The sequence below is a fragment of the Geotrypetes seraphini genome, chromosome 8 (genome assembly GCF_902459505.1).
Source record: "Geotrypetes seraphini chromosome 8, aGeoSer1.1, whole genome shotgun sequence".
NCBI classification, from domain to species: Eukaryota; Metazoa; Chordata; class Amphibia; order Gymnophiona; family Dermophiidae; genus Geotrypetes; species Geotrypetes seraphini.
The window spans coordinates 69,990,758-70,010,857 of NC_047091.1; the positions used below are offsets into that span (position 1 = coordinate 69,990,758).

The window sequence follows — 20,100 nt, forward strand, 5'->3', positions numbered from 1 at the left end:
GCAGGACAGAGGCTGAGAATTACAGACCGGTGAGTCTCACATCCATAGTGAGTAAACTCATGGAAACACTAATTAAGCATAAATTAGATACAATCCTAGACGAGAAGAATCTACGGGATCCCCGCCAACATGGATTTACCAGAGGCAGGTCCTGCCAATCCAATCTGATTAGTTTCTTTGACTGGATAACAAGGAAACTGGATGTGGGTGAGTCCCTGGACGTCGTTTACTTGGACTTTAGTAAAGCTTTTGATAGCGTTCCACACCGTAGACTATTGAACAAGATGAAATCAATGGGACTGGGAGAGACGTTAACTACATGGGTCGGTGATTGGCTAAACAGTAGACTTCAGAGAGTGGTGGTAAATGGTGCCCCTTCAAAAACGTCGGAGGTGATCAGTGGAGTGCCTCAGGGCTCGGTCTTGGGCCCGATCCTCTTCAACATATTTGTGGGAGATCTGACTCTGGGGCTTCAGGGTAAAATCACATTATTCGCCGATGACGCCAAACTATGCAACATAGTAAGTGAGAACACTTTACCAGACAGTATGACGCAGGACCTACTTCTATTGGAACATTGGTCCTCGACTTGGCAGCTAAACTTCAATGCTAGAAAATGTAAGGTCATGCACCTCGGCAGCAGGAATCCATGCAAAACTTACACACTAAATGGTGAAACCTTAGTTAGGACCAAGGCGGAACGTGATTTGGGGGTGATCATTAGCGAAGACATGAAGACTGCCAATCAAGTGGAGAAGGCTTCATCAAAGGCAAGACAAATGATGGGTTGCATCCGAAGAAGTTTTATCAGCCGGAAGCCCGAAGTTATAATGCCATTGTACAGATCCATGGTGAGGCCTCATCTGGAGTATTGTGTACAATTCTGGAGACCACATTACCAAAAGGATGTGCTGAGAGTTGAGTCAGTTCAAAGAATGGCCACCAAAATGGTCTCGGGACTCAAAGACCTCCCGTATGAAGAAAGGCTGAATAAATTGCAGCTATATTCACTTGAAGAACGTAGAGAGAGAGGAGACATGATAGAGACGTTTAAATATATCACCGGCCGTATTGAGGTGGAAGATGATATCTTCTTTTTTAAAGGCCCCTCTGCCACAAGAGGCCATCCGCTGAAAATCAGGGGTGGGAAATTTCATGGCGACACCAGGAAGTTCTTCTTCACCGAAAGGGTGGTCGATCGTTGGAATGAACTTCCACCTCAGGTGATTCAGGCCAGCAGCGTGAAGGATTTTAAAAGGAAATGGGATACACATGTGGGATCTCTAGGGGGGTAAATTCAAGGGGGTAGGGTTGTTGGGGTGGGCAGACTTGATGGGCTGTGGCCCTTTTCTGCCGTCATCTTCTATGTTTCTATGTTTCTAGTTGTCTAGTTACCCAGTCAAAGAAGCCAATCAGATTAGATTGGCAGGACCTGCCCTTGGTAAATCCGTGTTGGTGGAGGTCACGTAGGTTTTCTTCGTCTAGGATTGTGTCAAGTTTCTGCTTGATCAGTGTTTCCATAAGCTTTCTCACTATGGATGTGAGACTCACTGGTCTGTAATTTGCCGTCTCTGTCCTGCAGCCTTTTTTGTGAAGTGGAATAACGTTGGCTGTTTTCCAGTCCAAGGGAACTCTTCCGGTACGTAGGGAAAGATTGAAGAGTACGGCTAACGGTTCTGCCAGGACTTGGCTCAACTCTCTGAGGATCCTGGGGTGTATGTTGTCTGGTCCCATGGCTTTGTTTACTTGGAGTCTTGAAAGTTCGTAGTAGACGCTGCTGGGCGTAAACTCGAAATCTTGAAACGGGTCTTTCTGGTTGTCTCTTGTCCGTAACTGCGGACCGGCTCCCGGCGCTTCACAGGTGAAGACTGAGCAGAAGTATTCGTTTAGTAGTTCTGCCTTGGCAGAATCCGATTCTGCATAGTTTCCGTCCGATTTCCTAAGGCGTTCTATCCCATCTTTGTTTCTTTTCCTGTCACTAATATACCTGAAGAAGGATTTATCCCCTTTCTTAATGTTCCATGCTAGATCTTCTTCTGTTTGGAGTTTGGCCTCTCTGACTGCCTTTTTGACTGCTCTAGATCTGACCAGATAGACTTCTTTCGCCCGCTTTCCAAAATGTTTGTAGGCAATAAATGCTTCTTTTTTCTCTTTGATGAGGTTTGAAATTTCTGAGCTGAACCACTGGGGTCTTTTGTTTCTCCTGCGTTTGCTAACTGTTTTTATGTAGCGGTTTGTAGCTTCGTGTAAGGTGACTTTCAGAGTTGACCACATAGTCTCCACATTGTCAGTTTCTGCTTGGTTATACAGCTCCCGGTGGACATAATCTCCCATGAGGTCGAAGTCTGTGCCTCTAAAGTTGAGGACCCTCGTCGCTGTGTTTGATCTAGAGAATCCTTTCTTGAGGTTGAGCCATACCATGTTATGGTCGCTGGAGGCCAGCTTATCTCCTACTGAAACCTCCGAAACGCTGTCTCCATTGGTGAGTACCAGGTCCAGTATTGCGTGGTCCCTGGTGGGCTCCAATACCATTTGTTTGAGTCGTGCACCCTTTATGGAGGTTAATATTCTTTTGCTGCCACAGATAGTCGCGGAGAGTGTGTTCCAATCAGCATCAGGCATGTTGAAGTCACCTAGCAGAACTGTGTCCCCACGCTAAGTGATGTTCTCTATATCTTCGATCAGTTCTATATCTTTGTCTTCCTGTTGTCTTGGAGGTCTATATACCACACCAAGGTATAGGCATTTTTCATTTCCTCTGGCCAGGTTCACCCAGAGGGATTCCCCGGTGTATCTAACATCTGTGATTCTGGTAGTTTTGATGTTTTCCTTAGTATATAGTGCGACCCCTCCTCCTAACTTGCCCTCTCTGTCACGACGATGTAGGTTATAGCCTGGTATAACCATATCCCACCCATGCGAGTTTGTGAACCAGGTCTCGGATATCGCTACCACGTCTAGGTCAGCGTTCATTATCTCAGTCTCCAATTCCAGAATTTTATTGCCCAAGCTGTGTGCATTTACATACATTGCCCTCCATACCTGAGAAGAGATTTCCTTCCGAGATAGTGTGGCTCCTAAATTATTGTACGTAGTATGGGTACTTACCTTAGACTCAGAAGTGTGGGTGTGATTCGCCTCCTCAGGGTGTTTCCTTACTGCTCTGGAAAGTGAGTATGTACCCTCCCCCAACTTACCTAGTTTAAAGCCCTACGAAGTAGGCGGGCTAGTCGATGTCCGAAAACGTTTTTACCTCTCCTGGTCAGGTGGAGTCCATCAGGTCCCTGTAGTCCTTGTAGTGCCTCACCATGGTCTAGGAATCCAAAGTTCATCTCTATGCACCATTTGCGAAGCCACTCGTTGGTCTTTCGGATACGCTCTTCCCTGGCTCTGCCTTTGTCTCTTACTGGGAGAATTGATGAGAAGACCACCTGTGCTCCTATCTGCTTCAGCTTCTTACCCAGGGCTCCGAAGTCTTTGGGAATGCTGTCTGAGGTGTTCCTGGCAGTGTCGTTCGTACCTATATGGATAAGAAACATAGGGAAATGGTCATTAGGCTTTAGAAGTTTGTCTAGACAGGTGGTAGTGCCCAAGAAAAGGATCTGGGTGTCATTGTAGACAATACGATGAATCCTTCCACACAATGTGTGGCAACGGCCAAAAAAACAAACAGGATGCTGGGAATTATTAAAAAAGGGATGGTTAACAAGACTAAGAATGTCATAATGCCCCTGTATCGCTCCATGGTGCGACCTCATTTGGAGTATTGCGTTCAATTCTGGTCTCCTTATCTCAAAAAAGATATAGTGGCACTAGAAAAGGTTCAAAGAAGAGTGGCCAAGTTGATAAAGGGGATGGAACTCCTCTCGTATGAGGAAAGACTAAAATGATTAGGGCTCTTCAGCTTAGAAAAGAGACAGCTGAGAGGAGATATGATTGAAGTCTACAAAATCCTGAGTGGAGTAGTACAAGTGGATCAATTTTTCGCTCCGTCAAAAATTACAAAGACTAGGGGACACTTGATGAAGTTACACGGAAATACTTTTAAAACCAATAGGAGGAAATTTATTTTCACTCAGAGAATAGTTAAGCTCTGGAACACGTTGCCAGAAGATGTGGAAAGAGCGGATAGCGTAGCTGGTTTTAAGAAAGGTTTGGACAAGCTCCTGGAGGAAAAGTCCATAGTCTGTTATTGAAAAAGACATGGGAGAAGCTACTGCTTGCCCTGTATTGGTAGCATGGAATATTGCTACACCTTGGGTTTTGGCCAGGTACTAATGACCTGGATTGACCACCGTGAGAATGGGCTACTGGGCTTGATGGACCATTTGTCTGACCCAGTAAGGCTATTCTTATGTTCTTAGAAAAGATACAGAGAAGGGTGACAAAAATGATATAAGGGATGGGAGAACTTCCCTATGAGGAAAGGCTAAAGTGACTAGGGCTCTTTAGGTTTGGGAAGAAATGGCTTGGGGAGATATGATTGAGGTCTTTAAAATACTGAGTGAAGTAGGAACAGATAAATGTGAACTGCTTGTTTATTCTTTCAAAAAATACTAGGACATGGCAGCTTGCTACCAGAGAAAATATTTCTTCACTCAATGTGTAATTAAACTCTGGAATTTTTTTTGCCAGAGAATGAGCTGAAAGCAGTTAGCATAGCAGGGTTAAAAAAGGTTTGGATAACTTCCTAAAAGTCCATAAGTCATTATTAAGATGGACTTAGGGAAATTCACTGCTTATTCTTAGGAGAAGCAACATAAAATCTATTTTACTTTTTGAGATCTTGCCAGGTACTTATGACCTAGGTTGGCTAGTGTTGGAATCAGGATACTCGGCATGATGGACCTTCAGTCTGTCCCAGTATGGCAACTCTTATGTTCTTAATTGCCATTTGCATGGACTATGTATTGCATGTATTATGGTGGTCAATGACCATCTGCCCCTGGCTATTTCATACGAATTTTGATTACAGCCATATGTGGTAAGATTTACAATGAAGTCTGATTACCTAGGAATTATATTTATATTTTATTTGTATGTAACGGTACCTATTTTTTATTATTATGCATTCATCAATTTATATTAAATAAAATCTGATGATAATGTAAGGAAAAAAAAGAAAAGAAATAATAAAGACACATCCTCCTTCAGAACATAAATGTCCTGTATTCCATCACCCTCAAAAGATCCAAAACAGAAAGAGCTCTGCAGGGAACACATACAAGGAAAATGATAATAAGAAAACTAACCAACCCATAGAATCCACCCCCATCTCTACCATCTGTAGAACATTTAAATCCGCTTGCAGTCATTCAGTTCAGGCCTCTGGAATCAAGTTCTTTTATATATCAAAAATAAAGCATAACTGTGTTAGATCAGAAATCCCATAATTGTAGCACTTAAACATTTACGAGGAAAGTTTGAAAGGAATGACATATTGAGTGACAAAGCTTCTTGGAGCATTGCATTAGATGATCTTGTGTATTTTTACACAGATTTAGAAAAATTCATACTTTCTGGCTCATAAATAATTGATAGTGCAGACAAAAGAGCCATCTCACAACAGAATCTTTATCCTTTGGGAAGAACCAGGAATGCAGCTCATCTACAGTGTTTCTTTGATGAATCCTTAAGAAACCTAGATAAATCAAAACTGTCCACATTCCTTTCTTGAGCTCTCCCCTCAGGTTCAGACACACATCTCCTTGAAGCTAGGAAAAAGATCTTATTAACAGGGGGATAACCTTTTCTTTAACTCACAGATCCACATAAAAATACTCTGAAAGAGCTCCAGAAGGGGTGTTAATGAAACCTTAGGAAAATTCAAAGCCCTCAAGATAAGAAATTTCTCTAAATTTTCAACCTTTTATTTACTAGTGATCTTTTTTGGATTACCCCCATTTGCAAAAGGTCATCAGAGACACTTTATGTTCCAAGAATCCAACACTGGTACTATTTCTCACCAAGACATTGGCCTTTGTCTTTAATTTCATTAGAACCGTCAACCAATCCTGACAAAGGTTTGTCCAAGGAGACCAGGACTCCCAAGCTGCCTCAAGGCGTATGATCACAGAATGAGCAGTGAATAAGTACTTCTCATCAAAACCAATCATCTCCTACCAAAGGAATTCCTCCATCCAATATCTAAGCTTTGACAGTTCTAGGGCAGTCACCCTCTCTGGAATCTTTCTTCTCACATCGCAGCCCTCCACCAGCTATTCAGTCAATTATTTAGTGCTTAACTGTAAAGCCTCTTGTTGTGTTCACATGACAGCTTTCTATTTTATAGTAGCAGACTGGTTCAGCTTAACCAGATACTCACTCAATTTCTTAGCTTCCAATGATTGTGCAATGCACATGAAATGCCAACATTCCCCTCATCCAAGCTCAAAGATGCTTCCAGGCATAAGGGATTCTTCAATTCCTCCTGGACACTAGAACATAGTTCAAGACCTCATGGTATTCAGGCAGTAAGGCCCAGTCATATATTTTGATGCACTGACTTGGACTGTGTCTTTGCCAGGTGGGTACCAGAATCTGCTCGTTGGCTTATCCTAAATAACAAGCCAGAGGTTGCCCTGGAGACCCTGAAATGGGTGGCAAAGATGAATGGAAAGCAGGAGGAAGGAGAGAAGATGTCCTTGGAGGTAAGGCTCTCCTTTAATGTTCAATATATGGACTATTCACAAACCAACTCATGTGAGTTAATCCCTTTATTCTACTCACATGTTTTCCAGGCTCTGAAAGCAGAAATGCAGAATGAAGTCTCAGCTACAACATCTCGCCTCTCAGTCTTTGACCTCTTCCGTACACCTAGGATGTGCAAGATCACCTGCTGCATAACACTAGTATGGTAAGTGTTGCCTGCCCTGCTATTGAGTCTGGTCTCATGGGAAGAGGAAGCAATTGCAGCCTCGCTTTATGAAAGGAAGTGAGAAAAAAAATCTCAGCCTTATCTGCAATGCTATGGGATCTGGCTTTTTCGAAAGTGGAAACAATAGGACCTCAGTCTATGAAAGGGAATGAGGAGAAATCTAAGACTTGGCGTGATTTGACAGACAGCAGCATGTGGCCTGGCACTTAAATCCTTTAATAGACCAGTGGTTACCAACCCTGTCCTGGAGGACCACCAGGCCAATCGGGTTTTCAGGATAGCCCTAATGAATATGCATGGAGCAGGTTTGCATGCCTGTCACTTCCATTATACGCAAATCTCTCTCATGCATATTTATTAGGGCTATCCTGAAAACCCGATTGGCCTGGTGGTCCTCCAGGACAGGGTTGGGAACCACTGTAATAGACTGTTTACAGCACTTACCAAGGTGTTTGCCGATAGCAGGACAGCTTTCACAATGCTTGATGACATCATAGTATGCATTAAGACCTCTAAAAATTCTCAAAACCTCAGTCTCTCTCCTCTGGTCATTTATTCCTTTTAGGGTTGACACCTCACTGATGGCAATTTGGACTGGTTGATTCAGTCAAGGATTCACCCCACTGAACACATCATGTTGGAGTTCTGATTTCCCTAAGAAAATGTAAGACAATGGGACTCATTTACAAAAGAGAAAAACATTAAAATAACAGCATTTCTAGTGCAATGCGTCTAGTAGTCCTGAATACTAGAGCTATCTATCTGAACCTGCGCGGTAATGGCCCCGAAGCCCATAGAGATTTAAAGGGCTTTGGGGCTGTTGCTGTGCGGCTTTGTAGAAGATGGGGTTAGTGTCTTGTCTTAACTCCAGGAATTGCTTTCTGTGTTCTTGAGTATTCTTTGTGACATCCTGGTAGACCCATATCCATTTGCCATAAAAACATTTTTTAAAACTCTAAAATACTGTTTCATAAATGCATCTATATCTTGCTGGTAGACAAAAGATACTAATAGAGTTGTTCTAGGTGTTTTCTCTGTTATGGGTTCTTCCAGGAAATCAGATAAGTTTTGCAAATCAAGTTGAGTACTTTGATATTCCTCTCCTTCCAAATCCCCTCGAGATTGTTTAACATTTGAAGGAAGATAATAAATTTTGTTTAATGGTGGAATACTTTCAGAGGTATATTTTAGTATTTCCAAAAGATATTTCTTAAACCTGTCATAAGGGATATCCACAGGGTCTTGGGAAAGTTTAGAATTCTCACATTCAACCTTCTATTAAAATTTTAAATATTTTCAATTTTTCTGTGTATGGTCAAACTGGCCTTAACCACAGTATTCTTAAATTCTTGTAGAGACTATTTCAGAGTCCATTTTTGTCAAAGCATTTTTTGTTTCAAGATTAGTTTGTTCCAAAGTTTTAGTAATGTCATCAAGTTTTCCCCCCACAACCTGTACCTCTTTAGATGTTTTCTGGGTAACTATATCCAGCCTCTTGAGTATTCCCCAAATTGCTTCCAAAATCACCTCTTCGTTGGGGCCAGTTCCCCAAAGATATTCTCCTTCAGTAGAAGCTCATCTACCGTTTCCACCTCCTCGGCAGGTTCACACACTGCACCTTCGGCAGCTTTGCTTCCCACTCCTGCAGTAGCTGCTTCAGCTGGATAGGGAGGCGCGACTGGGGAAAGTGGCCCTGCATGATTGGACCTTCTCTGCCTTCTCGCGCCGCGGGGCTTCCATCGCCCATTAATGAGCAGAGCACAGGCATGAATTGCTCAATGTGGAGCTGTCGAGATGACTGCAAAGGCATCAAGGAGGCTGGCGGCTTTACTATAGCCTTCTGTTTATACGGCATGATGAAAAAAGAGAAAGTACGTCGAAAGCTCACGGAGCTCGATCTCAAAGCTGCCTGGTAAGTTTCACTATCTTAGCCACTCCTCCCTAGAGCAATATTTCTAATTCTCCGCTCTTCCCTAGCAACAGCACCTCGCACCTTTACCAAGGTAATGGTGGTGGTAGCAGCAAACCTCTGCGAGGCAGGGATCCAAATGCACCCATATTTATATGATTGGTTAATCAGGGGCCCATACAAGGAAGGGGGTGAATGGCAGTCTCAAGAGTAGTCCAACTCCTGCAGGATCTGGGATGGATCATCAACTTCAAGAAGAGTCAATTGGAACCGACCCTGCGCCTGTAGTACCTGGAAATTCTGTTCATCACAGAGGTAGGCTAGGCATCTCTTCCACAGCCAGACAGAAGCTCCAAAAGCAGATATCGTACCTGCTACTGAGGCTTTAGTTTGGCATTATCTGCAGGTCCTGGGGTTGATGGAGGCAGCCATAGAGGGGGGCCCTTGGGCCAGGGCACACATGAGACTTCTTCAAGATTCTCTTCTATCTCGCAGGTATCCTCAATGAGCTCACTTCAGCAGCCGCTTACATGAACCCCAGAAGTGAGGAACAGCTTGCGGTAGTGGCTGCAGATAGCTCCCCTCTCAAAGAGCATGGCACTCTGCAGTTCCTCCTGGGAGATACAATTGATGCTAGCCTTTATGGTTGGGGGGGGGGTCATTGCAACGGCACTCAGTTCAGGGTCATTGGTCCCTAGCTCAACAAAAGTGGTCCATAAATTGACTGGAATTCAGAGCCATTCAGCTGGTGCTGTAGTCCCTGGAAGGCAAAGCAGTCAGGGTCTTCTCAGACAATGCAACAGTGATGGCCTATGTCAATCAACAAGGAGATGTTAGAAGCAATGTGTTACACCTGGAAGCCAAGCTCCTCTTCCAGTGGGCTGAAGCTCATCTACAGGCTCTCTCAGCCATACACGTTGAGGGAGTGGAGAATGTTCAGACTGACTATCTCAGTCAGTAGACTCTTGACCCAGGGGAATGAATGGTCACTGTACCCACAAGCATTTGATGCCATTGTCCAGCGGTGGAGGTGCCCACAGATGGATCTGATGGCATCAACAGTAATCACAAAGGTGGATCGCTTTTACAGCTGAAGACTCGAGCCCGGAAGCACAGGGTTGGACATATTAGTCCAGTCATTGCAAAATCACGAGTCATCTGGGGTTGGTAGTTCTAGTGGCATCCGATTGGTCCCACAGATCTTGGTATGCGGACCTAGTTCGTCTACAGAGAGACAAAAGCCTCAAATTGACAGTTCAGGCAGATCTCCTGACTCAGGGTCCAGTCCATCAAGAATCCAGAACACTTTCAGCTTATGGCATGGCTCATGAGCAGGCTGCCCTAGTAAGGATGGGATACTCAGAGATGGTCATTTCCACTGTACTTGGAGACAAAAATCTCTCGACAATAGCAGCCTATGCTAAAGCCTGAAAGACTTTCTGGAACTGGTATGCTAAGGTCAATGCAGAGCCCTTAGATGCCCTGATTTTGGTAGTCAAGGAATTTTGCAAGATGGACTTGAGAAGGGTCTGTCAATCAGATTGCTGCAAGTGCAGATAGCAGGTCTTTCATGTTTACAGGCTCAGGGGGAAAAAGTGTCTTTGGCCTCTCATCTAGATGTTGCCAGATTCCTTAAAGGGGCTCTTAGGTTGCACCCTCTGGTGCATCTACCATTCCCATCCTGGAATCTTAATATCATCTTGCAAAGTCTCAGTAGAGCTCTGTATGAGCCCTTAGAGAAAACTTCCTTTCTAGATCTTATGCTTTAGACGGTGTTCCTGGTAGCGATTTTGTTGGCGAGACGGGTCTCTGAGTTACAAATAGAGAGTTGCATGGGTACAGGGATGATGGGAATCCTGCGGAACCCATGGGGATGCCACAGGTCCATCCCCCCTATTCCACTGGGACCCCTCCTTGGGGTCATGGGGATCCTATGGTTATGGAGGCTCCTTAAGGGGCTTGAGTTACCTAAGTAAGTGTGCCTCCTTTTCCTGGCCTCCAGCCACACTCGATCCTTTCACAAAGAAGCATGTCTTGGGATGCGCCAGGGAGGGGCCTAAGGGCTTGATTGGCCAAGGAGGCCTTAGGCACCTGGGCCAACCGGAATGTTAGGCCCCATCTCCCAGTGCATTCTGGAATGCACTGGGAGTGGCCTAAGATTCTGATTGGCCAGATCCTCTAGGCCCCTCCTACATACCCCATGCTGCTCTCTGTGATCCTGGGCAAGTCACTTAATTCTCCACTGCCCCAGGTACATTAGATAAATCCCTTTCCCTCTGCCTTCCATGTCAATCATAAAATCTGCCTGCCTTTCAGCCTATGAGGTCGAAGAAAAAGGGCAAAATATCACATTTGCTAGACATCACGAGAGTGCTTCTTCGTTATCTCGAAGTTACCAATGAATTTTGGGTGTCTGATCACTTTTTTGTCCTGATCAGCCAGGCTACGAAGGGGAGGTCTGCATCTAAGGCTTCAATCTCCAGATGGATTAAAATGGCAATTTCCTCCATGTATGCGGGCTGTGGTAAGCATCCACTGATCACACTGAAAGCACACTCCACCAGAAGGGTGGCTACCTCATGGTCGGAGATTCAGGCAGTCTCTCCTGAGATTTGTAGCGCAGTTACATGATCTACTCTTCATACCTTTACCAGGTTCTATAGAGTGGATGTGGCAGCCAGGAAGCACGCCGACTTTGGGTCCTCCATGCTAAAGGCAAGCTCAGTAGTCCCACCCTAGACGCAGGTGCTATGGTACATCCCTAGCATTCAGGACTGCTAGACACATTGTATTAGAAAGAAAGATTAGGTTCTTACCTTGATAATCTTCTTTCTTGTAGATGTGTGTAGTAGACCTGAAGCCCTGCCCTGTAAGTGGACTTCGTCTGCCTTGTCTTTATATCAGTTTGAGTGTGGATTTGGAGAATTTTCCGTTTCTCAGCCAAGCTGAGTTTAACAAAAAAAAAACAACAACAAACAAAGAGAAATCAGGTCTGAGTTTCTGTCTGGTAGCAGGACATGCGAGTAGCTACAAGCTCCATAAATGTTAGTGCTGGTTATATACAGTTTCTATATCGATTTTAATACTGTTGATTGGTATATTTGTTATAGAGCAGAACAGAAGTGTAGTGTTGGGAAGCTTTCCCTGTTTCTCTCCTTCCGGTTATATCTTTCATTACAGTGATGCTTGACCACTTTTGTACAAACTGAGAGGTAGGAGCAATTAGCTAGGAAGGAGGCAGAGATGAAAAGATGACTGACATCATTCTGCAAGCAACTTGCAGGTTCACATCTACACTAAAGAAGAATATAGAGGTAAGAACCTAATCTTTCTAAAGTGGCATTTGTATGTTTTGTTTGCCAGAACATCCAAATTGCCATTTTGAAAACATATTTTTAGATGGTTTTCTATGCTGTTTGTCTGCAGTATGTCTAAATCTCAAGGGGGCATGCTGTGGGTGAGTTTTGGGTGGGATTAGGGCAGATTTATGATTTGGAATTTTCTGCAATAATGGAATATTGCAGAAAATGTCCAAGGTAAAACTGGGACGTTTGAAGCTAGACCTGTTTTAATAACAAATAAGTGCCAAAATGGTAGCCAAACTGACCATATGACTACTGGAAGCATGAAGGCATGCCCCCCACCTTCCTCACCCAGTGTCACTGACTCTCTTCCACTCCACAAAGATGTGAATGCAACAGTATATACCAGCCTATATGACAGCTTCAGATGTTATGACCAATCCTATAAGAGCGGCAAGTGGGTCTCTGGAGTAGCATAAGTAGGCAGTGGAATGAGCTACAGAGAATGGGGCCCTGACCATTATCCCATTCTAATACATTTGTGGTGGAAAGTGTGAGCCTACCAAAACCTACTTCACTGACATACAGTTTATTTAAAATTTGATAAAAATGCTTATAAAAACCTTCTAAGCGCTGTACTCAGGTACAGGTGCAGGCATAAGGGCTAATGGAGTGGTATACAATTGGGTACAGTAGGTTTTTGGGTGAATTTTAGAGGGCAACCCCATACAATGTAAAGGGGTTATGGTGAGAGGTGTACCTGGACCCTTTTATGTGAAGTTCTCTTCAGTACCCCAACTACTCTGCTAGGATGTCTGTTTCGCCAGTCTACTAAGAATGCTGGCCCCTTCTATGTCCCAAAGGCTGGTTTTTGTGTATTTTTCATTTGAATGTTTTTTTCAAAATTATTCAACAAGATAGAGGCACTGAGGACAAATATCTAGAAAATGGCCATTTTTGGGGGAAAAAATGGTTTTCTGGTTTGAAAATGACCATTTTCTCTACTGGCTTTTTGGACGTTTTCCCCAAACATCCAAATTGGATTTAAATTTCAAATTGAAAATATCCCTCAAAATCTCTGTGCATGCCATGGGGCCAAACCAAGACTGGATCAGTTTGTTCAGGTTGACCCAAGTGACAACTCTAATTTCTATGATTTGGAAGTCATGTTTTAAAATACATCTTCATTAAATTGTACTGCCAAACTATCAGTACCCCTTGAAAACCAGAGAAGGTATTGTCACAAACTGCTGACCTCACTTGTATGTGACTGGTACAGAATAGCTTATGATGTCATCAATATGCAACTGCTTTATTTTTTTTATAAAGGCTGAGCTTATCCTAGCTTCTCCCCATAGTTTGCTTGGATTTGTAGTTGTGTTTCCTTACAAAATGAAGAAAATTAGAAGTCCCAACATACTGAGGGGTTAAAAGTAGGTTCACTGCATTCTACTCCTGATGACCTGGTGCGCCTCTTATGACTTTAAACTTTTGTCATCAGGTTCTCCAGTAGTTTTGCCTTCTTCGGTATTGCTATGGACATTCAGAAATTCAAATTGGACACTTACCTGACACAGGTAATATTTGGAATCACGGACCTTCCACTGCGGGTTCTGGCAAACATCTCAATGATTCGCATTGGTCGGAGAGTCACCCTGGCCTCATGTGTCTTGCTGGCTGGGCTGCTGGTCTTAGCCACCCTGGCAGTGCCAAAGGGTAAGGAACTGTTTGCAAATTCTTTTGTCAAACAAGTCTGAGCCACTTCACCTGTTGTCTCATGATTGCCACTAGACACTGTTTCCTTTGTCTAGCTTCTAATCTCAGCTCTGTCACTAGCTCTGTGTGTATGACCTAGGGGAGGGTGACTTTTTCTCTGTACTTCATTTCTAATCCCCAGCATGGCCGTTGGCTTTCTGTGTGCAATTTGGGGGCCAGTGACTATCTTCCTCTGCTTTAGGTCTAATCCCCAGTCCAGCAATGGCACTGGCACTGAGTAATTTTGGAATGGCCAGGAAGTGGCAGCAGTAAGAGAAGGGGAGAAAGATGATGGATATGGACCAGGATAGGGAAGGGGGGATGAAATGCTGGTCCTGGAGATTGTAGAAAGGGGAAAAGCAGATACTGTACGTTGAGGGTTGAGTTAGGGAGAGAAGAAGAAGAGAAGATGCTGAACCTAGGAAAAGTGGTCAAGGAGAGATGATGTCCATCTGGGGGAGGTACAGAGGGCAAAGGAGGTATCTAGCCACCTGGAGAGGAAGGAGAGATGCTGGATCTGAGGGGGAGGGGTTATGGTTAAGATGGGGAAGGTGAAGAAAAGATGAGGTGCTGGCCACAAGGGGGTAACGAGAAGAAAAGGCATTGCTGGATCCCTGGAGGGGAAGGGTAGATGCTTGACTATGTGGGAGGGAGAGCCTTAAGCTACCCCTGGGAGAGAGGGGGGCTCATGGCTAAATGTTTGTTTAAGGCAGTGGTCTCAAACTCAAACCCTTTGCAGGGCCACATTTTGGATTTGTAGGTACTTGGAGGGCCTCAGAAAAAATAGTTAATGTTTTATTAAAGAAATGACAATTTTGCATGAGGTAAAACTCTATAGTTTATAAATCTTTCCTTTTGGCTAAGTCTAAATAATAATATTGTAATTTATAGCTAAAAAGACAAGTTTCAAGTTCAAGTTTCAAGTTTTATTAAGGTGTGTTGTACACGCAATGTCAAATACTTCAATGCGTAAAACATTTTAAAAATAGGGGACAAAACAAAACAGTTTTATTTTTATTTTTTTAATTCTTTATTGATTTTCAAACTACAAATGCGCCATAAATGAATCACATATATATACATTGTATAGTAAGCGCAGCAAACTTTCAAATATTACTACAATAAAGAAATTCCCCCCTCCTTCCCAACTAATATACAAACAAATAAATCAAACCTTCATGAAACCATTCATAAAATCATAAAATTCTATTCTCTCCCCTTACCCCTCACCCCCAGGATGTGTAAATTTACTTGTTTATAAAATAAAATAAATTATTCCTCTTTACAGTATTTAGTCAATGGCTCCCACACCTCTACAAAATTCTTCAATCTTCCCTGTTGTATAGCCATACAATGCTCCATTTTATAGGTATAACACAGGGATTCCCACCAGAATGTGTTGTTCAGCCTATCCCAATTTTTCCAATTTCTTAAGATAAGCTGCATGGCAACCCCTGTCATCACTAAAGAAGCTTGTTATTATTCATTGATATTTGACTTTTGGCTCTCATAAAAGTACCAAATAAAATGGTATCATAAGATAAAGCCACTGGATTCTCTAATATGTTATTTACTTGATTCCAAATAGACCTCCAAAACTGCATAATCAAAGGACAATAGTAAAGGAAATGATCTAAAGTTCCAGCATTAAGATGACAATGCCAAAATCTATTCGACTTGGAACTATCTAACTTATGTAAACGAACAGGGGTCCAGAAAGAAAAACCAAGTTTGTCTCATAGATGCTGACATCGCAGTAATCTGATTCTTAATCTCAATGCTCCAAATGTCACGAAGACCAGTTTTTGGTTTCTTATTCAAAAATCCAGATATTAATTTATACCACCAAGCGGCCTGGTGTTCCATAGTAACATAGTAGATGACGGCAGATAAAGACCCGAATGGTCCATCCAGTCTGCCCAACCTGATTCAATTTAAATTTTTTTTTATTTTTTTCTTCTTAGCTATTTCTGGGCAAGAATCCAAAGCTTTACCTGGTACTGTGCTTGGGTTCCAACTGCTGATCCACACCCTCCAAGCCATTGAAGCCCTCCCCAGCCCATCCTCCACCAAACGGCCATACACAGACACAGACCGTGCAAGTCTGCCCAGTACTGGCCTAGTTCAATATTTAATATTATTTTCTGATTCTAAATCTTCTGTGTTCATCCCACGCTTCTTTGAACTCAGTCACAATTTTACTCTCCACCACCTCTCTCGGGAGCGCATTCCAGGCATCCACTACCCTCTTCGTAAAGTAGAATTTCCTAACATTGCCCCTGAATCTACCACCCCTCAACCTCAAATTATGTCCTCTGGTTTTACCATTTTCCTTTCTCTGGAAAATATTTTGTTCTACGTTAATACCCTTCAAGTATTTGAACGTCTGAATCATATCTCCCCTGTCTCTCCTTTCCTCTAGGGCAGTGTTCTTCAACCTTTTTACACCTGTGGACCGGCAGAAAAAAAAGAATTATTTTGTGGACTGGCAAACTACTAGGACTAAAATTTAAAAACCCCGTTTCTGCCCCATCTCCGCGAGCTCGGTCCCCACAAATCATCTGATCCCATCCACACAAGCCTCAGTTATGATTTTATATTGAATGTATTTTATTAAAGTATAAAAAGAAACAATATTCTGTAGAATTGTCATTTTATAAATACAAATAATTCAGAGCAAGGATCAACAAAACCCCTGTCTCCCCTCCCCTTCACATATATCCCCTCTACTATCAAGAAAACTGAACAAGCCAAATTATTACAGATGCTACACAGAAATATCATGCTAACAGAATACTGAAGTAACACATGACAGGAATAGTTTTAGGGGAGTGCAACTATGGCAACTGCCCCCTGGTCAGAGAGCGCCCTAAGCCAGCTGGAAGCTAAAGAAGCACTGCCTGGGTTTTGCAGTCCCCAGTTATGTCTAACACCAGCTCTAGCAGGATATATATTTCAAATCTGATATATTCTAATCACAAAATAGAAATAAAATTATTTTTTTCTACCTTTTGTCGTCTCTGGTTTCTGCTTTCAATCCTTTTTTCTCTCTCTTCCTTCCAGCGTATGCCCTCTCTGTCTCTTCAATCCAGCATCTGCCCCTTCCATCCACTGTCTGTCCTCTCCCCCTTCCATATGGTATCTGTCTTCTTTCTATGTCCCTCTCCCCTTTCCATCCAGCTTGTGCCCCCTCTCTCCTTTTTACATGATTCATTCCAGCTTCACTGCTCTCTTCATTTTTATCTCTCCTACACCAGATCTATCATCGTTGTCCCTCTGCTTATTTTTCTGCTGACCCCTTCCTATCATCAATCTCTCTACTTTCTCATGCCTGTGTCTCCCCTTCTCCTCCTCTAATCTCTCTGCCAGCTGTTTCCTTCCTTTTTTCATTCTCCTTTCCCTCCTCCTCCTGTCCAGCAGTAACTCTCTTCCCTTCCTCCCCTCCCAGCAGCATCTCTCTGTCTCCCTCTCCAGTAGCAGCTGTCCCTTTTTTTCCTTGCCCAGCAGCTTCCCAGATTCCTTTCCCTCCTCCCCTCCTAGAAACATCTCTCCTTCTTCTTCTTCCTCTCCAGTAGCAGCTGTCCTTTTTTTTTCCTTGCCCAGCAGCTTCTCAGATTCCTTTCCCTCCTCCCCTCCCAGAAGCATCTCTCCTTCTCCCTCTCCAGTAGCAGCTGTCCCTTTTTTTTCCTGGCCCAGCAGCTTCCCAGATTCCTTTCCCTCCTCCCCTCCTAGAAACATCTCTCCTTCTTCTTCTCCCTCTCCAGTAGCAGCTGTCCCTTTTTTTTCCTTGCCCAGCAGCTTCCCAGATTCCTTTCCCTCCTCCCCTCCCAGAAGCATCTCTCCTTCTCCTTCTCCCTCTCCAGTAGCAGCTGTCCCTTTTTTTTTCCTGGCCCAGCAGCTTCCCAGATTCCTTTCCCTCCTCCCCTCCCAGAAACATCTCTCCTTCTCCTTCTCCCTCTCCAGTAACAGCTGTCCCTTTTTTTCCTTGCCCAGCAGCTTCCCAGATTCCTTTCCCTCCTCCCCTCCCAGAAGCATCTCTCCTTCTCCCTCTCCAGTAGCAGCTGTCCCTTTTTTTTCCTGGCCCAGCAGCTTCCCAGATTCCTTTCCCTCCTCCCCTCCCAGAAGCATCTCTCCTTCTCCTTCTCCCTCTCCAGTAGCAGCTGTCCCTTTTTTTTCCTGGCCCAGCAGCTTCCCAGATTCCTTTCCCTCCTCCCCTCCCAGAAGCATCTCTCCTTCTCCCTCTCCAGTAGCAGCTGTCCCTTTTTTTTCCTGGCCCAGCAGCTTCCCAGATTCCTTTCCCTCCTCCCCTCCCAGAAGCATCTCTCCTTCTCCTTCTCCCTCTCCAGTAGCAGCTGTCCCTTTTTTTCCTTGCCCAGCAGCTTCCCAGATTCCTTTCCCTCCTCCCCTCCCAGAAGCATCTCTCCTTCTCCCTCTCCAGTAGCAGCTGTCCCTTTTTTTTCCTGGCCCAGCAGCTTCCCAGATTCCTTTCCCTCCTCCCCTCCCAGAAGCATCTCTCCTTCTCCTTCTCCCTCTCCAGTAGCAGCTGTCCCTTTTTTTTCCTGGCCCAGCAGCTTCCCAGATTCCTTTCCCTCCTCCCCTCCCAGAAACATCTCTCCTTCTCCTTCTCCCTCTCCAGTAACAGCTGTCCCTTTTATCCCCTGCGCAGCAGCTTCCCAGACTTTTATAGTGGTTTTCTCCCCTCCCAGCAGCTCTTCTTACTTCCCAGCGCAGCGATTCACGAAGGCAGCCTCGGGTCCTTTGTTGGGTCGTGCCGCCTCTGAGAAAAGAGGAAGTTGCATCATCAGAGGCAGCCGCGACTCAGCAAAAGCCCCGAGGTGCCTTCGTGAATCGCTGCACTGGGAAGTAAAGGAGAGCTGCAGAGAGGGGAGAAAGCCACTGTCGGAGGCTCCCCAAGATCTCTCCGGCCCAGCGCACGCTTCCGATGCTGATCTTGCCGGTCCTGCGCGGACCGGCAGGAAGTTGAAATGAGTCAATCTTGCCGGCCCTGCGCGGACCGGCAAAAATTTCCTGCGGACCGACACCGGTCTGCGGACCGGCGGTTGAAGAACTGTGCTCTAGGGTATACATATTCAGGGCTTCCAGTCTCTCCTCATACGTCTTCTGGCGCAAGCCTCCTATCATTTTCGTCGCCCTCCTCTGGACCGCCTCAAGTCTTCTTACGTCTTTCGCCAGATACAGTCTCCAAAACTGAACACAATACTCCAAGAGGGCCTCACCAATGACCTGTACAGGGGCATCAACACCTTCTTCCTTCTACTGACTATGCCTCTCTTTATACAGCCCAGCATCCTTCTGGCAGCAGCCACTGCCTTGTCACACTGTTTTTTCGCCTTTAGATCTTCGGACACTATAACCCCAAGGTCCCTCTCCCCTTCGGTGCATATCAGCTTCTCTCCTCCCAGCATATACGGTTCCTTCCTATTATTAATCCCTAAATGCATTACTCTGCATTTCTTTGCATTGAATTTTAGTTGCCAGACATTAGACCATTCCTCTAACTTTTGCAGATCCTTTTTCATATTTTCCACTCCCTCTTCGGTGTCTACTCTGTTACAAATCTTGGTATCATCTACAAAAAGGCACACTTTTCCTTCTAACCCTTCAGCAATGTCACTCACAAACATATTGAACAGGATTGGCCCCAGCACCGAACCCTGAGGGATTCCACTAGTCACCTTTCCTTCCTTTGAGCGACTTCCATTAACCATCACCCTCTGGCGTCTGTCCGACAGCCAGTTTCTGACCCAGTTCACCACTTTGGGTCCTAACTTCAGCCCTTCAAGTTTGTTCAACAGCCTCCTATGAGGAACTGTATCAAAGGCTTTGCTGAAATCCAAGTAAATTACATCTAGCATATGTCCTCGATCCAGCTCTCTGGTCACCCAATCAAAAAATTCAATCAGGTTCGTTTGGCACGATTTACCTTTTGTAAAGCCATGTTGCCTCGGATCCTGTAACCCATTAGATTCAAGGAAGTACACTATCCTTTCTTTCAGCAACACTTCCATTATTTTTCCAACAACTGAAGTGAGGCTCACCGGCCTGTAGTTTCCTTCTTCATCCCTGTGACCACTTTTATGAATAGGGACCACATCCGCTCTCCTCCAATCCCTAGGAATCACTCCCGTCTCCAGAGATTTGTTGAACAAGTCTTTAATAGGACTCGCCAGAACCTCTCTGAGCTCCCTTAATATCCTGGGATGGATCCCATCTGGTCCCATCGCTTTGTCCACCTT

General features: G+C 44.3%; 1 protein-coding gene across 3 annotated transcripts in view; it reads left to right on the top strand.

Moving 5' to 3' along the window:
- LOC117365862 (solute carrier family 22 member 6-A-like) overlaps window positions 1-20,100 on the top strand; it is a 59,905-nt gene that overhangs the window by 23,277 nt on the left and 16,528 nt on the right. For all 3 annotated transcript variants that reach the window (XM_033956767.1, XM_033956766.1, XM_033956765.1), the window contains exons 5-7: window positions 6,527-6,650; window positions 6,741-6,856; window positions 13,590-13,804. In XM_033956767.1, coding sequence (XP_033812658.1) covers window positions 6,527-6,650; window positions 6,741-6,856; window positions 13,590-13,804 — 455 coding nt within the window. The remainder of the gene's footprint in view (window positions 1-6,526; window positions 6,651-6,740; window positions 6,857-13,589; window positions 13,805-20,100) is intronic.